The sequence below is a fragment of the Suricata suricatta genome, chromosome 9 (genome assembly GCF_006229205.1).
Source record: "Suricata suricatta isolate VVHF042 chromosome 9, meerkat_22Aug2017_6uvM2_HiC, whole genome shotgun sequence".
NCBI classification, from domain to species: Eukaryota; Metazoa; Chordata; class Mammalia; order Carnivora; family Herpestidae; genus Suricata; species Suricata suricatta.
This window is the reverse complement of record NC_043708.1, coordinates 104,827,677-104,850,554: the sequence shown is the minus strand read 5'-3', so window position 1 is coordinate 104,850,554 and position 22,878 is coordinate 104,827,677. Positions and strand designations below refer to the sequence as shown.

Genomic DNA, 22,878 nt, shown 5'->3' with positions numbered 1-22,878 from the left:
TTTAATGCAACTGCAGTGTTTTTGCTCCACACTATTTGTCTTGTGGCAAAATAGAAGGAAATATATAGGCAGGCCCTAGAACCCTTTTTATCAAGTTCAATTAGGAGAAGGTAAAAAAGGAAAAGGGCTGTTAGCAGATATGGCTGCATGAAAAACAGGTTCTTCATGAGGCTGTCAAAAGTCAAAATAAACACTGAATCCTTATGGGGAAGAGGGAACACATATGCTATGAGTGAATGTTTCAGAGACAGACAGACCTGGGGCCATTCTGTATCTTTTACCCCTACTGGTCTATTAATCTACTTGCATTTCCCCAGTTTTTATTGTCAAGGTATTATAAATTAGGAAACTTACAAAAGAGAGTATGTAATCTTCTCTGAAATGGCCTGCAGATATGTCACTGTACTAAATGTGTTTCAGATTTAATGAAGCTTTAATGTCCTTTTTAATTTTGCCTGTTTCTGTATCACCAGGGGTCGGGCAAGGCAATCAGCACTCAAGAGGGTGGTTTGGTTTAAAACTAGGAAAAAACTCATTTGCTTATGAGTTGCACTGTATTTTCTTAATTAAATTTACTGAGTAAAATGGTTTAAGTTCAGCCAACCAATGACCTTTGTATGTAGATTTAGATTTATAAATAGGTTAACAGTTAAAGGAAAGAAAAAAAAAGAATCACAACAAAGCAAACAGATTAGGGCTAAGCCAATAGAAATCTTTGCTCTCTTTATCATCTTTACAAAAGCAGCATTTAAATATAGGCAGCTTAAGTCCAGTTTAAAAAAAAAGTATATTGAAAAATGTGGATGCACTTAAGCGCCAGCAATTCATCAAATGACTCTCACATCCTTTTCATTCCCAGGAGGGGAGCGGCTCGCATTGTAAAAGATTTGGAAAAGCTTTATTTATTTTTGGAGGGTAGAGGTAGAGATGGGGGATGGAGGGGATTCTATTTAATGTTAAGTAAAAAAGTGCATTTAATTCCAAATACTTAATATTCAGCAAACTGCTAAATAGTCTGTTCGTTGTGGGAAATGCGCAGAATATAAAAGGCAGAAAAAGAATGCTCTGCAAACATCTACCATTGGGAATACATTTAAATAACAACAAACCACTTTTTACTTCCCTGTAAAACTAAAACTGTTTCTTTAGGTGTCATCTTATTGATCTTTGATATGTCCGATAATAATCTATGGAATACTCAATCAAGTTAGCAGCATTTTAGTATGTTGGATTTTATCATTTAAATAACAAATACGTGGGTGTGATCATAACAATTGCTAAATGCTTAGCAATTGCATGATAGAAACATCTGTATTTTAACAAAAAGGTAGAAGATATTTATTTACAAAGCAACAAAAATGGCTTCTGTTGATAACAAGAATAATTATGGCCATGGAGTCATAAACGATAGAGACCAAAAGTATACTGTGGCAAGAAAGCAAGAGCAGCGTACAAACTCAAAATATGTTTTTGGTGAATCAAGTTTCTTACTTAGAATATCAACAATGTGGGAGGGGCTTTAAATTTACACTTATACTGAAGAGCCCTGGAATTTAAAAAAATTCTTAATTTAGACATATCCTATGTTTCTTGGCATAAGTGCAAATTGAAAATAAGCATTTTCAGTATAGCCAGTGATCTAGCTGGAGGAGGACTTTATAGACTGAAATGTTCTAAAATTTGTTCTTAATTACCTTATGCACATTTTATACAATTAAATTTCCATCTAAGGATTTCGCATTTAGATTGTGCACTGCAGTTAAAACTTCATTTTATAGAAATGCGGCAGCCTCTTTGGAACATTCAGACACAAGAAAACTTTTAAAAAACTCAGACTTAACTACTGGATTACATAAAATTCCCTAGGTGAGATTTCATCCCAAGACCAATTTACACAGTCCTAGAGAGAGAGTTTAAATCATCTGAAACTATGCTGGGGGAAAAACCATAATAAATATTAAATACCTCAAAATCTACCCTAAGATTTTACTTTTCTTCCCATGTATCAATTTCACTCTCCTCTTACTGAATGGTTTAGAAACAATCCAAAGGATATAACAGCAATTTACCAGTGTTAAAGTGCTTTGGAGGTTAAACTGACAACAAAGAACACAGAAACACAAAGCGTCTTGAAGTAGGGTTTCAATTAAATGTGGAGGATTTAGTAATGCAGGACAAAAAAAAAAAAGAGTTACAAATTAATTTAATCTTCTGCCTATAGTTTGCAGCTGCACTCCAAAGTGTCTAGGGCTTAAGAACAAAGCCTTGAAAGGCCTCAGAGTGAGGAAAGCTTCCATTTTTAATGTATAACGCCATTAGCTGATAACTTGTGGAATCTGCGACCCCTGTGGAGGGGCATAAGTGCGAGTAACAGAGACTGATGAAGTGACATATTTGTTCATGTCTACAACTATGAGGAAGAGGGTTATTACTAACACCATCAGGCCCAACAGAAATATGCCCTAATAACCTTAGGGACCCTCCGCGTTATCAGTTCTCACTACATCAAATATATTAAAATCAAAACCTAATTCGCTTTAATTAAAGACAATTAGTTTGTTTTTCTATTAGTGTTTTAACTTGTGTGAGATTATAGTACACTGCAAATTAAAGATCGGGTAATAAATATAACGAAAGCACCACACACGGTGTGCACCTTCCCACCCCTGCATGGGGAAATAAACGCTTATCACAGGGTGGCTATTTTAAAGAAATTCAAGATATCATCATTAAAAGTGGTGTAGAAACACTGTACTCTGAAATGAATATAGTGGGACCGTGCATATCTTTTCCCTATTCAATTTATACTTTTCACATAATGCTTTCCTATAAACTCTAAGGATTTCCTTAACACAAACAGAATTATGGCCCAATGGAGGCACCAGAAGCTTAATTAATTTGCCCAAGGTCATACTGCAGGTTGGTGGCAAAGCTTGTTAAATCACTAAGAACTGTGGGCTCTACAGATGTTTTTGGCAATGGCAAAGGACCCTGTCTGCAAAGGCCTCAGAGACTTCTGGTGCAGTGGGTGAACCCCAACAAGTAACTCATTACGGCTGTACAAAAGTGCCAAGTGCTACTGGGAGCTCGCAAATAACATGTTTTCTTTGTGTCGGGAGAACCTAAATGTGAGGTTCCCATCAGGAGCACTTCTTAACATGTGCCAATATTTAAAAAAGAACTACTCATCCTCACTAGAGTCCGCGGATGAAAAGTAAATTTATTTTAACTTAAGAAGGCCAAACGCAGCAACATAAAGAAATAAATCAAGCACTTCTCCATCATTCAGAAGGTCCTGCCTTCTATCCCACAGATTACTAATAATAATGGAGAAAAGGCAGCATTACAAATAAATGTTTCCAATAGAGTGTGGGCTTTTTTTTTTTTTAATTAGAAATGGGCTTATTACAGTGGACACTTAAATGGGGAGAGGGCAACAGTAATTCACAAGTACAATATCCTAATGCTGTTCCATTAATTGCTTTATTTGTTTCACGGATAAAAATGATTGCTTGCTGTAGCCTAACCATGAATGCTGAAAAGCATGATGCATTGAGGTCTCAACCTGGGCAAACTGTACCTAAACTTACACTTTATTGCAGCTTAGTTCACAATCTTCACCTAATATAGGGGTATATCCCAGTGCAGCAGGAGGATAAATCATCCTGGAATATTACTCCGGCAAAGTTTAGCTGTGACTGGAGCATATGTGCTTTCGAGCCACTGAAGCAAAGGCCCATAAAATACACTAATTACTGGAAGTTATGGTCACTGAGTGATTGATAGCGCTCTGCAAGGCAACTTCCTCATTTTCAGCTCTTCTGACGGGCTCATCCGCCACATAGCAATTATTAATTCATGACCCACCCCTCGGGCACTAGTACCTTTACTTCCAATTCTCCTGCTACCAAACTACTGCTACAGCTGGACACTGTCTTTCTTCATTCTGATGGCTGGGTAAGGATGATAAAAAGTGGATTTCATGCTAAATGCTATTGTTTTGAATCTTTAAACGTTGCTTGGTCTTTCTAACCCTGCTGTCCTGACACATAAATTCTCCTTCCTTTCTCATAATGCTAGCTCACTTGCCTCATTTTCCTATCTGTCTATACTACTACTTTACACCAAAAACTCTGAGAGAATTATTTTTTGTGTGAATTCAATGGTTTAAATGCAATACATAATTTCAACCAGGCCATGGTAAATATGAGGTGGCTGATTTAAAAAAAAAGGAAAACAAACCCCCTCTATTTAAGGAGACCCACTTTTGTGGCTTTGAAAGACATTGATTGTTGCAAGGTGATTTCCATCAGTACCTTTACTCAGAGCAATGCTAATGAGACTATCTGTGTATATAACTAAATCTCTAAAAATCCAGAGGAAGAACTTGAAAAAAGGTCTCTTTTGCTGGTGATCTGTGCACTGAAAACAAACAATTTACTTTTCTAATAGAAAAAAACAAAACACAAACGAGTGTTCTTGAAATGTTTGCACAACTTGCCCTGCCAGGATTCCGAGGTGGTGCAACAACAGATGAAAAGATGGAATTCCAGGTTTCCCATCCTCTTTGGGCGTGGTTTAAACGCTTCCTCCTCGCCCGCAGGGACCTAATCCCAGAAGGCAACTTTGAGGACGACATCCCTATCACGCCCTGTCCATACCATTTACTGGGCAGCCTAGCACCTCCTCTATTTGGTGACACTTCCTAGTGCTTTACGTCCTCCTGCGTCTCTAATGCCTGGAGAGTTTTAAGTTTTGTTTAAGGGCAAACTCTAACTCGTGTACTTCTCCAGGACACCAGAAATGGTATTTTGCTGTAGGTTCACAATGAACATTGGTTGATTATGATAACCCCCCTGATGGTGATGTCTTCTAGAGCCTAGCTGACCTGGCAGGGCATGGATTAGCTGTTTCTACGCTAAAATTCTGTAATGAACATAGTATACAAGCTAAGCTCTTCAGTATTATGGACTGATAGTCTTAACTGGCAAGGCCCTCTTACACATCACTGCTTAGAATAATCACTATCACATGTTTAAGCATTATGATTAATTTAAATGGCTTATTTCTTATTAAAGACTTAAGGGTTGAAAGAAGGGAAAAAGATTAGAGTTAAGTGCCCCCTAATCCATCTCATATACTTAATTCAGTAACCATTTTAATCTTCACAGTAAGAATTAGGAAATGACACCCTTCCAATACGGTTATAAAATACTGACCTGTGTCCCCTAATAGTACACAACTTCAATCCTAACAGTCCCTAGAGAACTAGCTCTGGGTTTTGGGAGTGGGGGGCCTCCTCCATTTCTAAACTGCTCACTGGAGTTATGCAGCTGTGAGTACTGGAGAAAACATCAGTGCTGGGGTATAGTCTCCGGAGTTCAACCAACTCTACACTTGTGTTTCTAGATGTTTCAAAGTCAAGAGAGTCATCATCAGGCAGCACTCTCATATTTCTCGCATTTATACGCTGCTCCTGAGAGAGAGAGATGGAGTGGCCACTTCCACTGAGGGGCCATGCAGGCAGGCGAAGTCATCTTAGATCTTCCACTCTTAACCACCATCTGGCTGCATCCTCACCAGAGGCCCCTGTGGATACCAGGTGGAATAGCAGAGCCCTAAGTTTCCTGACTCACAGAATCCTGAGTCAATAAATGGTTGTTAATGTTAAGCCACTGATCTGGTGGCTCACTCCTATCATTGAACGCTGTTTGTCCTGTCTAATGACTTGCTATGGTCAAGCACCTTCTTAAAAACATAAAGGAGGAATTTTGTCAGTTTCATTCCTAGCAATGTTCCTGGTGACTAACACAATGCCTGCCACACATTAGACACTCAGTAAAAATTTTCTGAGTGATCAGTGGATGACTGCATCTTATCTAACCTTATCCCTGTTTCTTCCACAAAGCATTTCTTCTTAAAAAACAAACAAAAACAACCCGAGACATGAGGTTACTCAGTCACTATGGAAATGCTGGCATTTTGATCCCTAAAGGGGACTCTGCTGTGGAGTAGGAAGGATGTAGGGATATCTATCCATTAGGACTTTCTTCTTTATATTGAATAGAAAACCATGGGAGTTTGTCTTGTGGTTTTGTTTGTTTGTTACGTTAACTTCAGGAAGTTGGGCCTGCCAGCCATTGAGCAGCAGCGGTGGTGCCGCTCTTCTGCTGACAATCCTTCAAACATCTGAATGTGGGTTGTCAGATGCTTGCTTTGTCTTCCCTTTATTTCTTTATTCTTCACATGAAGACTTTGTTGATTTAATGTTTTTTTTTAAAGTCCAAATTGTGGGCGTTTGTATGCAATTTGGACATGTGCTATTGGAAAAACTTGAAGATCAGTCTGAAATCCATCAAAATAATAAAATGCTTCGCTGGGACTGCCAGCACCTGTTCCGTCTTGTTTTGTCAATCTCCTGGTTGTTCAGATAGCTCGGAGGACAAAGCAAGCCCAACAATGCCGCTTTCGGTGGGCGACACTCACTTTGTCTGCCAGTTGCACGTTCGCTACGATCACTGACAACCTTGGAAAATGCACATTTAAGCATGGTAATCTGAGACAGCTGGATCCCTTCACAAACGCTGCAAAGGACTGAACTAGTCAATCCATCATCTCCCAAAGGTCATTGTAACAGCTCCTTTTTGCAATAGGTTACACAAAGTTTTAGATGAAAAAATGACAATGGAAAAAAAGTCAAGTTAAGACAGAATTATAGAAAGAAGAGTAGGAGCAGGGGAGCAGGGAGAGAATCTGTTACATGCTCTTTTTCCTAACATTCTTACACTCCTGCCCACTTTCCTATACAATCTTCCAAACAACCACTGAAATTTCCTTGGTGTTTGGACCCTTCAGCTTTGAGCCCTTTCCTTTCTGATGGTTTTCAGCAGAAACTTCTGATCAACAGGTAAGATGTTTCACTAGATGGAGCAGCAGACCGAACATATAATAAGATTCAACTTTCACTCATGTTCTTGATGATAATTAAAGAAAAGGAGAGGAGAAGTTATCAGTACTTAAGTGGAGCACACTAAATGCCAAGTTTTATGGTCTAGAGGAACTGACAGCAGCTGCTCATAGGGCACCCAAAGCAGTCCGTCACCCCTCAGACCAGGTTCCTAATCACCAAGGGCTAGAAGAGGAAACAAAGCCGCAGTTGTAGACCACCAGAGACAGCGATGTCTCGGGTGTTTTTATGTAGGGGTGAGAGCTGGGGGTGGGGATAGGTTCTTCTGTATATTTAGGAGCAAGAACCAAGTCTAGATAATGCTCCATAATTCTTGTCACTTGGCAAACACACCCCATATATACATGAGATTGCTATTTCCAACAGAAGCTTACTCTCAAAGTAACTTTATGGGATTGTTATTATTAAATGAAAGTGTTTTCAAGAGAGCTTAAAAAATTCAGAACACCTGCTTTCAAAAAAAATGTGTTTACTATGACTGTTAATCATTGGTCTCCCTCATTGCGTGGTAGGTTCAATAAGCGAAGGGAACGTGATTATTCAGTGTATCGTCAGCACTTTGTAAAGTGTTTGGAACATAAAAAGTGCTCAATAAATATTTGAGGACTGAGTGAATTTTAAAGTTATTTTCACTTTACAGATAAGAGAGTGACACTTGGAATGGCAAAAGACTTGGCCAAAATCACACTGATTGTAAGGGGTGGTGCCAACATATCTGGTTAATCCGAAGTCTCAACAATTTTAAGAATTCAAGAATTAGGATGACAGCCCTTGAATCTGAAAATCTTATCACAGAAAGAAAATTGCCCACTTTCATCAAATGTCTCCAGAAGCCCTATCAAGGGTACTGGGCTGGGTGATCGATCCATGCCACTTTTTCAATACTTTGATTTTCATTTTACACAGCTTTATGTATTTGTTTGTATATATAGTAAATTATACTTCATTTTCTTGGTATCTAATGAGTCTTATCTAGCACCCATTAAAAAATATATATATATAAAGGGAAAATTTAAAATTTTTATTGAACAATTATTTTATTTTATTTATATTTTAAAACATTTAATTGTTTTTGAGAGACAGAGAGAGAGACAGAGTGTGAATGGGGGAGGGGCAGAGAGAGAAAGGGAGACACAGAATCCAAAGTAGATTCCAGGCTCTGAGCTGTCAGCACAGAGCCTGATGTGGGGCTTGAAGTCATGAACCATGAGATCATGACCTGAGCCAAAGTCAGATGCTTAACCAACTGAGCCACCAGGGGTCCCTAAAAAATTTTTTTAAATGTTTGTTTATTTTTGAGACAGAGAGAGACAAATCATGAGCAGGGGAGAGGCAGAGAAAGGGAGACACAGAACTGGAAACAGGTTCCAGGCTCCAAGCGGTCAGCACAGAGCCTGACAAGGGGCTTGAACTCACAAACCATGAGATTGTGACCTGAGCTGAAGTCAGATGCTTAACTGACTGAGCCACTCAGGCGTCCCAAGGCAAAAAAATTTTTAATGAGATGTGTTCACAGGTTTTTAACATTTCCATAAAACAAGGTGGTTCTAGCCAACTATATTTACTTTTTATGCTAAAATTTCCTTGGAAAAAATTCTATTGTAGATGTCTAAGAAAACTCAAAAACTTTACCATTCCTCAGTAAAAAGTCTCTTTCTCTGGGCAAAAGCACTGATAGATGTCATTTAGAAAAAAAGTTAGGTTTTGTTTTTGGGGTTTTTTTGCTATAGGAACAGTAAAAAGGAGGGCAATCTCAAACAACATATAAATATTTCTCTCATGTTATAAAAGTAAAATGAAAACATTTGCTTTGGTGATTTCTTCCACTCTATTCCTCTATTCTTTCTTCCTGAAACTTCTGTCTTTCACAATAGACTTCCTGCCTAGTTCTCTAATTTTCAGTATCTGTTTGTTGTCATTGCTCTCAGAAAGTTCCTTTGTTACAGCAGCCCCTTCTTGTTTCCTGAATGTAATATTTTCTCTCATCCCTCTGACAATACTAGAGTAGTTCATCTGAATTCTTCTTCACTGCACAGTTTCCAAGGCCCTCCACGTTGTTTTCCAGTTATTTTAGGTCTCTGTCTTAAAGGCCTTCCTCACATGTCTTCCAAGAGTAAAGCATTGAAAATCTGGCTGGAAACACCGTGCTCACTGGTGGGGCTTGCAGACTGACGTAGTGTGATGTAACACGAATCCCAGTGTCTGGATCTTTAAGACTTTTTGGTCTGATATCCTTCAAGAAAGTCTCTTCTGCCTGAAAGAGGAAGACACCTTGGGTGCTGGTGTCCTAGGAACAGGGTGTGACAGGGAGGTCTCAACATTTACCATTCATTCAATGTCTCTGTACTTCAGCAATGGGACACACTCTTAAACAGTGCTAGGTGCCACTTATTTTACTCTTTCCAAAAAAGACCTCTACCTAGTCTTGTGTTGAAGCTGGGGAGTGGCGACTGTCCACACGTGCTGAGTTAGGGGAAGAATCTGTGGGTCAAAATAGCTTAAGGGCTTTTCAAACAGACTTTAAAATAATCCTCTTCTCTTTGGTCTCACTTTCATGCCTAGTTCCAGATAATTGGTACCACCAATTCTTGAGCCTCTGGGGTATACTATAGGACTCGGGGTCTTTATCACTCAAAAAAAAATTTTTTTAATGTTTCTTTGTTTATTTATTTATTTGAGAGCGAGCGTGCAAGCGAGCACAGAAGGGTGAGGGGCAGAGAGAGAGAGAGAGAGAGAAGTAGACACAGGATCCAAAGCAGGCTTCAGGTTCCAAACCATCAGCACCGAGGCCGATGTGGGGCTCAAACCCATGAACTGTGAGATCATGACCTGAGCTGAAGTCAGATGTCCTACCGACTGAGCCGCCCAGGCGCCCCTCTCACGTTCTTTACAGCTAGCTTAGGGTTTCAGCATTCTCAGCTCTGCTATGCTGCTTGCCTCTGTCCATTGGCTCTACACATCCGAAGGTGGTTGCTAGAGTCTCCTTCCCCGTTTGCTTGGTCTTCATGGTAGTATGCCTTTTTAAAAAATTCCTTTATGGTTATTTTTAGTGGAGTTTGAGGTGTAAGGGGAAGCTACAGCGTGTGTTCTGGGCTTTAATCAAATCAGTAGCATTTTTGAACAAAATACAAACATTTAAAGAAGTAATTCCTTTTAAAGAGAGGAGATAATGGCCTGATGTTCTCATTGTGACTTTTGTCCAGTAGCTCTGAAGTAAAGCTTCCATCGAAAGATGAGGAAGCTGAGGCCCAGAGATAAAATGACTTACCTAAGGATCTACAGTTTAAAACAATTTTTTAAAGGTTTTATTTATTTTTGAGAGAGAGAGAGAGAGAGAGAGAGAGAAAAAGAGAGAGACAGCGTGAGCAGGGGAAGGTCAGAGAGAGAGAAAGACACAGAATCCAAAGCAGGTGCCAGGCTCTGAGCTAGCTGTCAGCCCAGAGCCCGACATGGGGCTCGAACTCACAAACCATGAGATCATGGCCTGAGCCGAAGTCAGACGCTCAACCGACTGAGCCACCCACGCGCCCCAGGATCTACAGTTTAGACTGAGAGGTGAAATCTGATCTCGGTTTACACTCCAGCAAACAGAACACTCTTCTCCACATGCCAAATGTTTGTGATCTCTTCAGCTAACATTTATGTATGCTTATGTTAAAGGCTCCATCAAACTTCTGCTTCAGAGCTGTGACAAAAGTATGAAAACACTGAGCCCAAAGATTTTCTGAGCACCCACTGAGGGGCAGTGGAATTGTGCTAGGGAGTTGGAGGAGGTGTTGAGAGTTGCAGATTCGACTCCTATCATAAGGAAATGTAACACGCCTAGAAATTATTATGGTACAAAGTGGAAAAGGCAGATACCGTGAGGAAAATGAAGATGAAAGTCAGAAGAAGAAGATGCTACTTTTAGTCGGAGATATCGGAGCAGGTGTCATGAAGGACGGGCATCTAACCTGTATCTTGGGGAGATGAAGGGAAATGATACGCCACATGGAGTGAGCAGCAGTGTTCCATGGATTTGCTTGTGACTTGGGAAAGGTGATTCTAAAACTCACTAGAAAAACTCTCTTGGCCCAAACAACAGAACTCATAAAAATCTTCAGAAGATGGTGTCACTGTGATATGACAATGACCTTGTGTGGCTCCCTGAATATGTTCTTCACCTTCCTAGAGACGTTTCTCTAAGCCATGGACCTTGCTTCCATCATTTAACACATCATTCAAACCACTTCAATAAAACAGGGATCGCGCTGAAGAGGGGTCTCAGAGGACTAGATGACACTCCAATTAACCAAGCACATCGAGCCAGATTGTTCTATGCCTCAGACTCAAGAGACTGGCGGAGAGGAGGCAAACGAAGGCAGAAAAAAGCGAGGACCCAAGTGAAAAGGGCAAAATGCATGTGTTAAAGATGGGCTTTCAGTCTGACTCCTGCAGAAAAGCCTGTCAGAAGATTATACACCACCAACCTTAATAAGGTTTATAATAACCCACCGGCTAGAATCACAAACCAGAACATGTACTTGTAGAGCATATGTGGTGAGAATAAGGGCAGTATAGGACTCGCCTGGTGCTTTTTAAGATGTGTGCGCATTATTTTGGGTACTGCGAAACCAAGGCTGGAAGAAGGTGTGTGTTGACTTATTTTCTGATCCAAGAAGGGCCAACTTAAGAAACCAGCGTTGGCAAACGTGCTGTGATTTAAATGACATAAGAATATGAATGGAATGACTAATTAGTGAAAAAAACAGAAGGGCTTCTCTTCTTGAGCCAGTTTGTGAGAGGAGAGACAGGTACTGAGCTGTCTGTGAAATTAAGAAATTGTGCCCTGGGGCGCCTGGGTGGCTCAGTCGGTTAAGCATCTGATGTCAACTCAGGTCATGATCTCATGGCTTATGAGTTTGAGCCCTGCAGTGGGCTCTGTGCTGACAGCTCAGAGCCTGGAGCCTGCTTCAGATTCTGTGTCCCTCTCTCTCTGCCCCTCCCCTGCTTGTGCTCTGTCTCTTTTTCAAAAAGAAATACAAATACATATATATATATAATTGGCTCTTATTATTACCAATTTTCATTTTATAGTTTAGCCCTGAAGTCTTGAATGGCCACTACCAGGGTAAAGAGTCCTAAAAATCATCACCTAGTTGACTGGATCAGTGTGAGCTTTCTATAAGGGTCAAACAAATATGCTGGGAAGCAGGATTAATCCTCCTATTTTGTCCAAGTTCAGGAATTTATGTCTTTGTTGGTGGGTCTTACTTCTTTTTTTCTTTTTCTTTCTTTCTTTTCTTTTTTTTTTTTTTGTTTTCCTTTTTTTTTTTGCATTTCCACACTGGTTTTTGTCATGAAGGTACAAGGAAGAAATCCAATTCTATATGGATTCTTTCTCCCACGACAAAGTGAACCCACAGAAACCCCTCATATGGCAATGACCTTTATTTGGCTTCATACCTAATCCACATGAGGATAAATACAACACATTTAAAGATCTGAGTTGAAAACCATAAGCAAAACATAGAGAAAGGGGCCAAAGGCTTCTCATCTAGTGCCACTGCCATGCTCTAGTGAAGCTGAATAATCTCATTTTTCCTCTTCTTAAGGGTAATCTCCATGTTTATGTTGCTTCTGCCAACTTCAAATACTACATACAGCTGACAAAATCCTGGAAGAGACCCACTTTATCCCATAGGGACACTGAACTGAGAGGAGACAGGGCAGTTCTGTCCCTGGATAAAAGACAGTCTGATATTAAAGATTCTTTGCTTAAGGCACAAATGTACCTGTCTGTGACTTTTTTAGTGGCACCTTTTAGTGGCATGCAGCATCATCTTTTATGAACAAGTGTGCGAGAGGCCCTGTTACGACCCCCACGGGGAGTATGACAGCACATTAACAAGGGAAGGGCAGTACGGAGGAGGCAAGCAGAGGTGAGCCGCGCTATTTTAGGAGTTTAAAACGACGAAGGCGCCTTCTGCTTCCTCCCTCACCAAACCTCAGGGAGCGGCTGAGAGTTTAAAGAGTCTCGGGGAGGGGTGTGCTAGTAGTGGTAGAAGGCACAGAAAACTCTAGTTTCCACTTGGTCTCTACTTGATTCTTGTGTAATTTCAGAAAAATTCCCTTGCTCAGTTTCTTGTATTTTGATCCCATTTCTTTCTTTACCATCAGTACCCCAGGGGAATAAAAATGACTCAAAACACTTTGAGAAAAGTATCCACAGCAATAGATAGAGGAACAGCCTAGACGAGACCTTGCATGCTCTGACATTAGATCTCTTTTCTGAGGTGTTCACAGAAATCCACGTTAGGATATGCGGGGCCATGGGGAAGGGCTCTTCCCTATTTTCCTTCTTTTCTCCAGGGGCAAACTCTCTTTAAGACCAGTCCAGTTGGTTCAGTGTCTGACTAAGCATCCAGCTTTGGCCCAGGTCCTGATCCCACCATTCCTGAGTTTGAGCCCCACATTGGACTCTGCTGACAGCTCGGAGCCTGGAGCCTCCTTCAGATTCTGTGTCTCCCTCCCTCCCTGCCTCTCCCCGGCTCATGCTCTGTCTCTCTCTCTCAAAAATAAATACACATTAAAAAAAAAAAAAGACCAACCCAGCTCAACTATAACTCCTCTGGAGAAACCTCGCCTCTCTCCCAGGCCTGGGGCTCAGAGTATTTTGGAAGCACCTTTACCGAAGGTGCTAGCACACGGGCCTTAGGTGTCGGTCTTCTTTTTCAGAAGCTTTCTGTGATCCATTCCCCAAGGCCTGGCCCATGATAAGTGCTTAAATAGTCAATACTGAATGAAAGTTTTTACTCTTCAGAGCATATCCCTAGAAAAGGAGTCTTGTTTTTAAAAGTGAGGATAAACAGAAGAGAAGCAATTCTTTGAAGATGGTGACTCTGTTTCAGAACACAATTTGTTATTCAGAATTTTAAAATGCTGTGGAGATTCACACTTCTCTCTATCGTGATTTTAAACAGGATTTTCCACATTTATCCCAAGCAGACTGTGCGTGAAAACAAAGAATCTTTACTTCGTGCTTGACTTGAAGTGCTTCTTGTGATCTTCTCATTCCGTCTGCCCCTTAGGAAAACAAGAACTTCGGGGTTCTCATCATCACCGAATCATTCACAGTTTCTCATCTATGGGCTCAAAGCCTCCAACTCCCCTTCCCTATCACTTACTTTGTGTTACCTTGTGCCCCAGACAAATTTGGTATAAGCCACATGTCAGGGGCCTTACTCTATTCGCTACTGGCTTACTGGTCTATTACTTGTGTTCAGTCACATGCTGTCACTTGCTTGTCTGGTAGGTTGTGAGCTCCTAGAAGAAAGTGCTATGATTGCACAGTTCCCTCTGACAGCACTTCGTGAAGCATCATGCACAAAGGTGCTCAACAACCTTTCTTGCTGGTCATAGTCAGACTGCACCTGCATCCTGTATTAACATCACCTCCTCTTTCTGATTTAACATCTGGCTTGTCATCAACCATGTGAAAACCTGTCACAGGGAGTGTTAGGTCACCTAACCCTTCCTCTCCTACCCTACTCTCCACTTTGAGTCAACACATTCCTTCTGGCACTCAGGTGTCCCACACTCAATGTGACAATTTTTTGCATAGTCCCTATACCTTAATCCTCCTCAATCTTATACATTAAATGAGTCCATTTTCTTCAGTATTCTGGAGACTGTTCAATAGTTTACCTCCAGGATAAATGAACATGACTGACAAAACACCAAAGACAACAATGGCAAATTCCCTTCTTATACTATAAAGACCATCTTTTAAAATCTTTGCATACCTAGCACCTAGCAAAATATTGGCAGAGGTATGTTTCAGTATGCAATATAAATCTGTTCTATGTAATGGGCATCTATCTATCAATCTACCTACCTACCTACCTACCTTTCTTAACTGATCTCCATGTTTCCATGCTTGTCCCTCTATGGTCCATGCTCCACAGAACACCCAATGATATTTTGAAAATATAATTCAGTCATTTACTCTCAGAGGAAAACCTAAAGTTCTTACCATGGCCCACAAGGCATGGTAAGTATATGATCTAACCCCTGGATACCTCTCTGACTGTATTTTTTTCCATCTTTCCCCTTAATAACTCCACAACAATCACCTTGGTCTCTTGGCTTCCCTTGAACATGTCAAACACACCCCAGCTAAGCACCTCTGTATTTGCTGTTGCCTGATGGCTCCCTCCTTTCACGTCACCCAAGTCTCTGCTCAAAGGTACTTTATCAGAAGGGATTGCTCTGCTTTATTTTTCTCCATAGGACTTGCCACCACCTGACAATCTATTTATTTAGTTATCCAGTTTTCTCTCCTCCTCATGCCCTACTCCACGAGAGTCAAGACTAGAGTGTCCTTTCATTACCGTATCCCCATTGCCTATCCAACAGGCACAGCAGGAGCTCAATATACAAATGAAAAAATGAATGTGGAAGGAAAGAAAATGAATATACATGTTCTAAATCTTAAATCTATTAGCTGAGTTCTCTCATGCTACTGTGTGTCTCTGCATGTTATATCATGTTAGGGTGTATCACCATCCAAGTCACTCAGCTCTAGGGTTGATGCAGAAAGTGAAAGAAAGACAACAGACTTGGAGTCACAGAATGTTAGTCTGGAAATGGGTTGCAAGAGCACTATCTTACAGATGAAGAAACAGAAGCCTGGTAAGGGACACTGGCTCGCACAGGACACATACGTGAAACTGCTCTCTATTTCATTTCCAATCTAGGTTCTTTTCTGCACACCACGTACTTCTCAAATGTTCTACACTATATCTGGTCATTTGTTAAATGCATTTGAAGATAATGGTTTAAACATGCAAAGGGATGGGGTGCCTGGGTGGCTCAGTCGGTTAAGCATCCAACTTCGACTCAGGTCATGATCTCATGGTTCATGGGTTCAAGCCTTGCCTTGGGCTCTGTCCTGATGGCTCAGAGCCTGGAGCCTGTCTCCCCCTCTCTTTACCCCCCCCCCCCATTCTCATTCTGCCTCTCTCTCTCTCTCTCTCAAAAATAAGCATTAAAATTTTTTTTAAACATGCAAAGGGAATTTATATAAGAGTAAGGCCTGAGCTCCACAAATCCAAAGAATGAGTTTCCCTTGAAACAGGTTAATTGAACAAGCCCTTCAGGTTTCTGTTGGGAAACTTGGTTCTGAGTGTCTGTCTCTCATTATTGCTAACCGCTCAGCTGACACAACATATTGTATTTCTTAGATTCCCTTTCGTGAAGAAGCAGAATAATATAGTTTAATAAACACTGATTACTCTTGCTTTCTTTCTATAGTGCAGGTGAATTGAGTCTAAAGATATTTCCTTATAAATTCAACTGCATTCATGCATTACAAAAATTACAGAAATAAGTATTTAACCCCAAAAAAGGTGATAAAAATGTGACTGCAACTCTATCCATGATCATATTTAAGGATAGTCCTTTCTACTTTTTAAAAAAATCCTCCTTCCTCTGAATCAATGTAGGTGAGAAACAATTCTCGAAGTACTGGAGAGGATCCAGAGTCTATACTAGCGCAATTCACATTGAGCCAGATGTCTTTCTAATAGAAATTGTACACATTTCCTGATAAATGAATTGTCATTGTAAGAAACCTTAGCACAGAGTTCTAGTGGGGTTACACGGAGCACACTAAGATAAAGTCCATTCTAAATACAGCTATAAAGAGTAAAGACATTAAAACTGTGCTAAATACATAACCCTCTCCTGCCCAGATTGTATCATGCCCCATCCCCCAACATGTGAAATGACTATATTGCGGCAAGCTGGTTTTTTCCTTTCTAAACAAACATATAGAATTTATACATCCAAATGAGTAAGGTTGCACCCTTTCAAGTAATCACCGTTGTAAGTTACATGTGCATTCCAACAAGGCTACTGTTACACAGAACTCTGGAATCTTTTATTATAATGCAGGCTCTAGTGTGCATAAGGATCACCAGGGAACACGTTAATAATGCAGATTCTTAAAGATTTGGATTTAATTAGTCTTAGATGGCAGTCTGGGATCCTGTATTTTTAAGAGGCTCTTCAGGTAAGTTTTGTACAGGTGATGGACAGCACCTCCAAACAGTCCATTCAGAAGCCATGCAAGGATATCAAAATGAGGACTTTAAACTCCATGTGTACATATGCATAACTAATAGAAATTGTACACATTTCTGGGTACACAGAGGTTTATTTTCAGTTTTTTCAAAATCTTCATTCTTCCTGATAGAAAATATTAGGACAGTTATACACAGAAGCATCTATTTGCAAATGACATACCTCCATGAAAGAGATTCCTAAACTCCAGACATCAGAATGGATGCCATACTGCTCCCCGGAAATTCTTTCAGGCTGTAAGAAAACAGAAGGGAGCTTGTGAGCTGATGGAAGCTAGTCCAGGAAACCCAACCATGGGCTTGGATAAGGCAGGTAGCCATCAACATTTCATGGCACTTTATGAGGAGCAAAACAATCTCATGTGTGTATATATGTACATGTATGTTACCTATCTAATACGCATCGGACTACATAGGTAATACAGATATACAGAATCTGACTGAATCCTCACAAAGTCCCTGTGAGGAAAATGTTATTACCTCTGTCTTAGAGATGAAGAAAATGGAGGCTTATATTGGTGAAATCGTTTAGGCAAAGTCCTCAGCTAGTAAAGGAGCTGAGACCTGAACTCAGGTCCTCACCCTCCAAATTCAGTGGTCTCAGCTGTGAAGTCACAAACTACACAACATTACATAATGTTATCACTTATTTGCACTTTGAGAAATGGGTCTGGATCACTAGGGATATTTTTAGTTTTAATTTTTTAACTTCTTATTTGGAAATAATTTCAAACTTACAATAAAGTTGAAAAACTAAGACTAAGAAAAATATCCATATTTCCTTTTACCCAGATTCACCTACTGTTCAACAATTTTATCCCAAGTATCAGAGTTTCTTTCGATATGAACCAAGGAACATTTGGGACAAATGGACTCCATTCAAGACAGAGAGCAAATACCTGGTCTAGAAAACTACGACATGTACTCTCTCCACTTCAAAAGGGATAGTTTCATAGTGAAGGGGGTGCTGCCTGGTCTCTCTATCCCTCCAGGATCTAGCATGCAGTATGGTACTTCACAGAAATCTTTTGAATGAATACAGGAGCACAGGAACAGAAGTCTCATGGAGGTAGAATGGTCACTCAAGGTCATGGAGCTGATGACAGCAGGGCTAGGCCCTCAGGGCGCCATTCGGTTCTTAGTACCATCCCTGGGGGTCTTGATGGCCACCACTGGGATCAGCCTTTGGGAGCTTTCGTGGGAGCCCTAAAGAGTGCCTGGGGCCAGGCTCAGCCTGGTCCACTGCAGATAGAGGAGGTGGGCACCCACTACCCACCAGAAGGTGTGAGCAAGGTGCTTTCAGGTGAGCTGGCACAGTCCTACATCTTGAGGGGTTGGCTTAGCTGGGACCCAGAACTTCATGACCTATTTTCTCCTCATACTCATCAGGCTACCTCAGTATACTTAACTGCCTTCTTTCCCTTCTTTTATTTCTTTCATTTGTAAAACCCCTTTCCTACCAAGGACAATTCTTCCCAAGGGCCATGTGTCATGTGACCATATGTCCCCGCTGCTAATAGACACAGCCATCCCAATCCCCAGTACTTCCACTTTCACATTCAAATCCCCCACACCATCATTTCTGAAGTTCCTTATTCAGACATGAAGGAACCCATCATCCAGTTCCAGAGAGTTCAACAGGTACGACAAGAGCAGACAGTTAATTACAGGAGTTACCATCATCATCATCATCAACACTCCTGCATGCATTTACTGGAGAATTTCCATATGCCTGGCATTGTTTTAAGTGCTAATGCATGTCTCATTTCAGATTCATAAGCAACCATATTAGATTGGTACTAATATCATCTGCTTTTAACAGATGGGGAAAAGGAGGTACACAGAGGCTTGGTTTGCACCCACTATATTAAATGACTAGTTGTAATTTAATGACCAGCTAGTATATGCCAGACACTGGGATACCCTGCATTCTCTACGCTAAAGTCAGATATTATTGCCCTCATTTTATAGATGTAAAAACCGAGGCTTAGTAAAATTAAGTGGCTTGCTGAAGTCTAGAGCTGTTGGTCAATATCAGGTGTATTGTTTAGGAACACAGCCAGGATTCAAATGCAGGTAGGTCTGACAGCAAAATCAGGGTTCTTTCTAATGTGTCACTGTCACACTTCCCCCAAAAACAGAAGTCAGAAGAGCTACACGTTATTCTTGATCTGGTCAGTATTTCTCAAACTATGGTCTTCAGACCAGCCTTCAGGGAACTGACTGCCTGAGGTGCAGTCTGTAGACGAACTTCCTCGATCAGAACCTCTCAAGTGGTTTGGGGGATCTTCTTCTAGAAAACCATTTCTCTGGGTGATTCTTTGGTGCATACTCAGCTTCAGCCACTAAACATCTCCATGTTCCCTGCAGAGGCAATGACCTATCTTCCTCTTCTCTGCTTCATGAACATTTCTTTCACAGGCCCTGGTCATGGGCCACCTTTTCTTGGTGAAACACTGCTGTACTTCTCAGGAAGAATTACAAATTCTTGCCTCTGTCCTTCATAAAAATGTGGCCTGGATCTTTAATATTAATTGATTGTACTGTGTTGTAATTGTCCAATTACTAGCCTGTTTCTCCTAAGAGGCCAAGAGAGCGTCTTTCTCATCCCATACCTAGTGCCACGGCTGGACATAGCCGGAGTGCGGTCAAGGTAGGCTGCCTTGAAGGGGTGGAATACACGTTTACTGCACATTCGGTTTCAAGCCTGTGCCAACTATTAAGGGCCCTGAAGGGTTCTGCTAATATGACTGCCCCAACGTTACAGCTCTTCACACCCAAGAAGAAACATCCAGCAAAATGAAAATCTTAAAATCCCCTAGAACTCTTTATTTTATTAAAAACATTTTTAATGTTTATTTTTGAGAGAGAGAGAGAGAGAGAGAGAGAGAGAGAAAGAGAGAGAGAGAGTGAGCATGAGCAAAAGAGGGACAGGGAGAGGGAGACATAATCTGAAGCAGGTTCCAGGCTCTGAGCTGTCAGCACAGAGCCTGAGGTGGGGCTTGAATTCAGGAGCCATGAGGTCATGACCTGAGCCAAAGTGACTGAGCCACCCAGGTGCTCCTAGAACTCTTAAAGAAATAACCAAATGCTGCCTTCCTCCGTGTCTCTTCTCTCCTTACTCTCTCCTTTTCTTCATTCCACTAGCTGCCAGTTATCAAAATATAGCACATCATTCAGCATACAGAACAAGCAAACAAATAAAAGTGGAGCCCACATACAAAATATTTTGACAGGACCAGGTCATTAAAATATATTCATAACAGTTGCCCAATGAACTTTCTTTCTCTTTTTTTTTTAAAGCTTACTTTTATTTATTTTGAGAGAGAGAGAGAGAGAGAGAGCAAGCATGCGGGGGAGGGTGGAGAGGGGAAGACAGAATCCCAAGCAGGCTCCATACTGCAGCACAGAGCCTGACACAGGGCTCGAACTCACTGACCGTGAGATCATGACTTGAGTGGAAACCAGGAGTCAGACACTTAACCGACTGAACCACCCACGCGCCCCTGACCACTACACTTTCAACACAAATGCAAACAGGAAGCTGATAAGAAAGCCTAGAAAAAACTTATTAAAAAAGAAAAAGAGAGGAAGTGATAATGGTCACAGATATCAGGTGGCAAAGAAGAGAACTCCTTATGGATGAGATTCTGACAATCTCTCACTGGAGAAAGAATTCTTGCAATCAGCTAACAAAACGAGACCACTGTCGTGACGCGGTGCTCAGTGAGAGACGGGCTCTACGGGCCGATCTGAAGAAATGGTGCTGTAGATACAGACTAGGAAACGGGCCCAGGCCCCTGAAACCGACACAGGCACAAGATAAGCCCCAGTCCATTTTGAATTTACGGAGCCAGGACTTGATGGCCTGAGGCCGCACAATTCAAATCTGTTCTTACACTCGAAGCCAAGGTGGCCTGCCCTGTTCTCTCCCCTCGAAACCAACCACCAGGTACCACACTACTGACAGAAGATCTGTGATGGACACGCTTGCAGTTAAAAATCAAAAGCTGGGTTACTGTCTGACATGGCAGCTGTCACCAGTGTGGAAAGCTAAATAATAGGAAAAACAGGACTCCCCATCTGAGGCACGTCTGTACTGAGGTTTAAGGGTAGGAGGAAAAGGCCTGGTCTGTTAATGAGAACAGCAAGGAGAGGTGGGTGATGACATAAAAAAGCAGAGTTTATACAAGATCTGAAAAGGCAGCAGCTCCAAGCTGCACACCCCACTCCTTCCAGCTGCCCTCTATGACTTGTTATTAACTCAGGACCCACATTTAGCTGACTCACTCTAGAACTGGCTCTACACAATACCCCAGGATTTACTTGTCAAAAGCAACAAGATACCAAGGTACATTCCTAATCTCTTCCAATAAAGAATTTCTGCCAGGATTACACCACTCAGTAAATTAACGAAAGTATGCACAAATACTTTAGGTTAGTAAATGATCAAAATATATATCACAATGGGGACTTTTTAAAATAAAAATTTTTAATGTTTATTTTTGACAGAGAGAGAGAGAGACAGAGAGCGAGCGAGCACGAGCAGGGGAGGGACAGAGAGAGAGAGAGAGAGATACAGAATCTGAAGCAGGCTCCAGGAACTGAGTTGATGTGGGGCTCGAACTCACAAACTGCAAGATTGGTGACCTGAGCTGAAGTCGGATGCTTAACCGACTAAGACACCCAGGCACCCCGGAGAGATTGTTTTTAAGTTGGCAAGATCCCCGTGTGTAGTAGAGCGTACTGGTTACCCAAGAGTCTGGAGTGGGACTGCTCTAACTCAACCTATCTTCCAGTTCATACGTTCTCTCTTCTGCTATATCCAATATACTACCAAGTAGTGAGTTTTTAAATTTTAATCTAGTAGTTTTGAGATTTTATCAAATCTACTGGGTCACTTTGAAAACTTGTGAAGTCTCTGTGTATGTTGTTCCTGCTGGTTCTTTTTCATGCTGCCTTGTTTCCTTGTGTGCCTGGTTTTTTGCTCACTACTTGCTGGTTTTTGCTCTTGAAAATTTTTGAGACATTCTCTGAGGCTTTCGGAAGATGGGCCTACCTTAAACCAAATTCTTAGCACGAAGCTCCTTTTCCAACTCAAGTCACGAATACAAATATTCAGGGTGTAAATCTGTGTCAGAGTTAGTCTGTGCCCATGACTCTCCCCCTCTCTTTTGTTCCCTGGCACTGGGGGAGGAGGAGCAGCTTTGGTGCTGGTTTGCTCTTACACCAAGAGTGAGCCCTTCAGCCTTCCACGATGATATGGAGAAGACCTCCACTGAGACCTTCTGACTTAGGAGGACCCCCACGTCACCGATGGCGGCGGTGTCGGCAGATGCCCTTCCTCAGGAAGAATGAGCTTTGATGGGCCAAGATTCTGCTTTCCCCTCTGTTGCAGGAGTCCATCTAAAAATTGTTCTAGGAGATTCCCATTGATTTTTTAGCTCTTCAAAGCATTTTGCTGGAGTCCAGCTCCAGCTGGTCCAGGGTTCCCTGAAGGATGGACAGTGTTAGCGAAAGGGAGTGAGAGAGCCTCAAGTTTCTTTCTGATCACCAGGCAGGCATCTCTGCTCTGTCTGTTTTGGTGTCTTTATTTATAGGTCAAACGTTAGCATGACATCAGAAGGTGGAATTTTTACAAAATAAATCTCTGATAAGATGCTTTGAAAAGTGTACAGAAACAGGTTTTACAGAGTTGTTTTTGCAGAACTATCCTAATTATAATGAGGTAGTAAATTTTACAACTAATAGGATAACGGGATATTCTTAGTGAAAAGCAGATAACAT

At 41.2% G+C, this 22,878-nt stretch overlaps 1 protein-coding gene across 1 annotated transcript in view; it reads right to left on the bottom strand.

Moving 5' to 3' along the window:
* The window catches only part of MAP2K5 (mitogen-activated protein kinase kinase 5), a 264,767-nt gene that overhangs the window by 88,397 nt on the left and 153,492 nt on the right, over positions 1 to 22,878 (bottom strand). Inside the window, exon 16 of the mRNA XM_029952259.1 lies at positions 17,255 to 17,326. Within this exon, the coding sequence (XP_029808119.1) occupies positions 17,255 to 17,326 (72 nt within the window). The remainder of the gene's footprint in view (positions 1 to 17,254; positions 17,327 to 22,878) is intronic.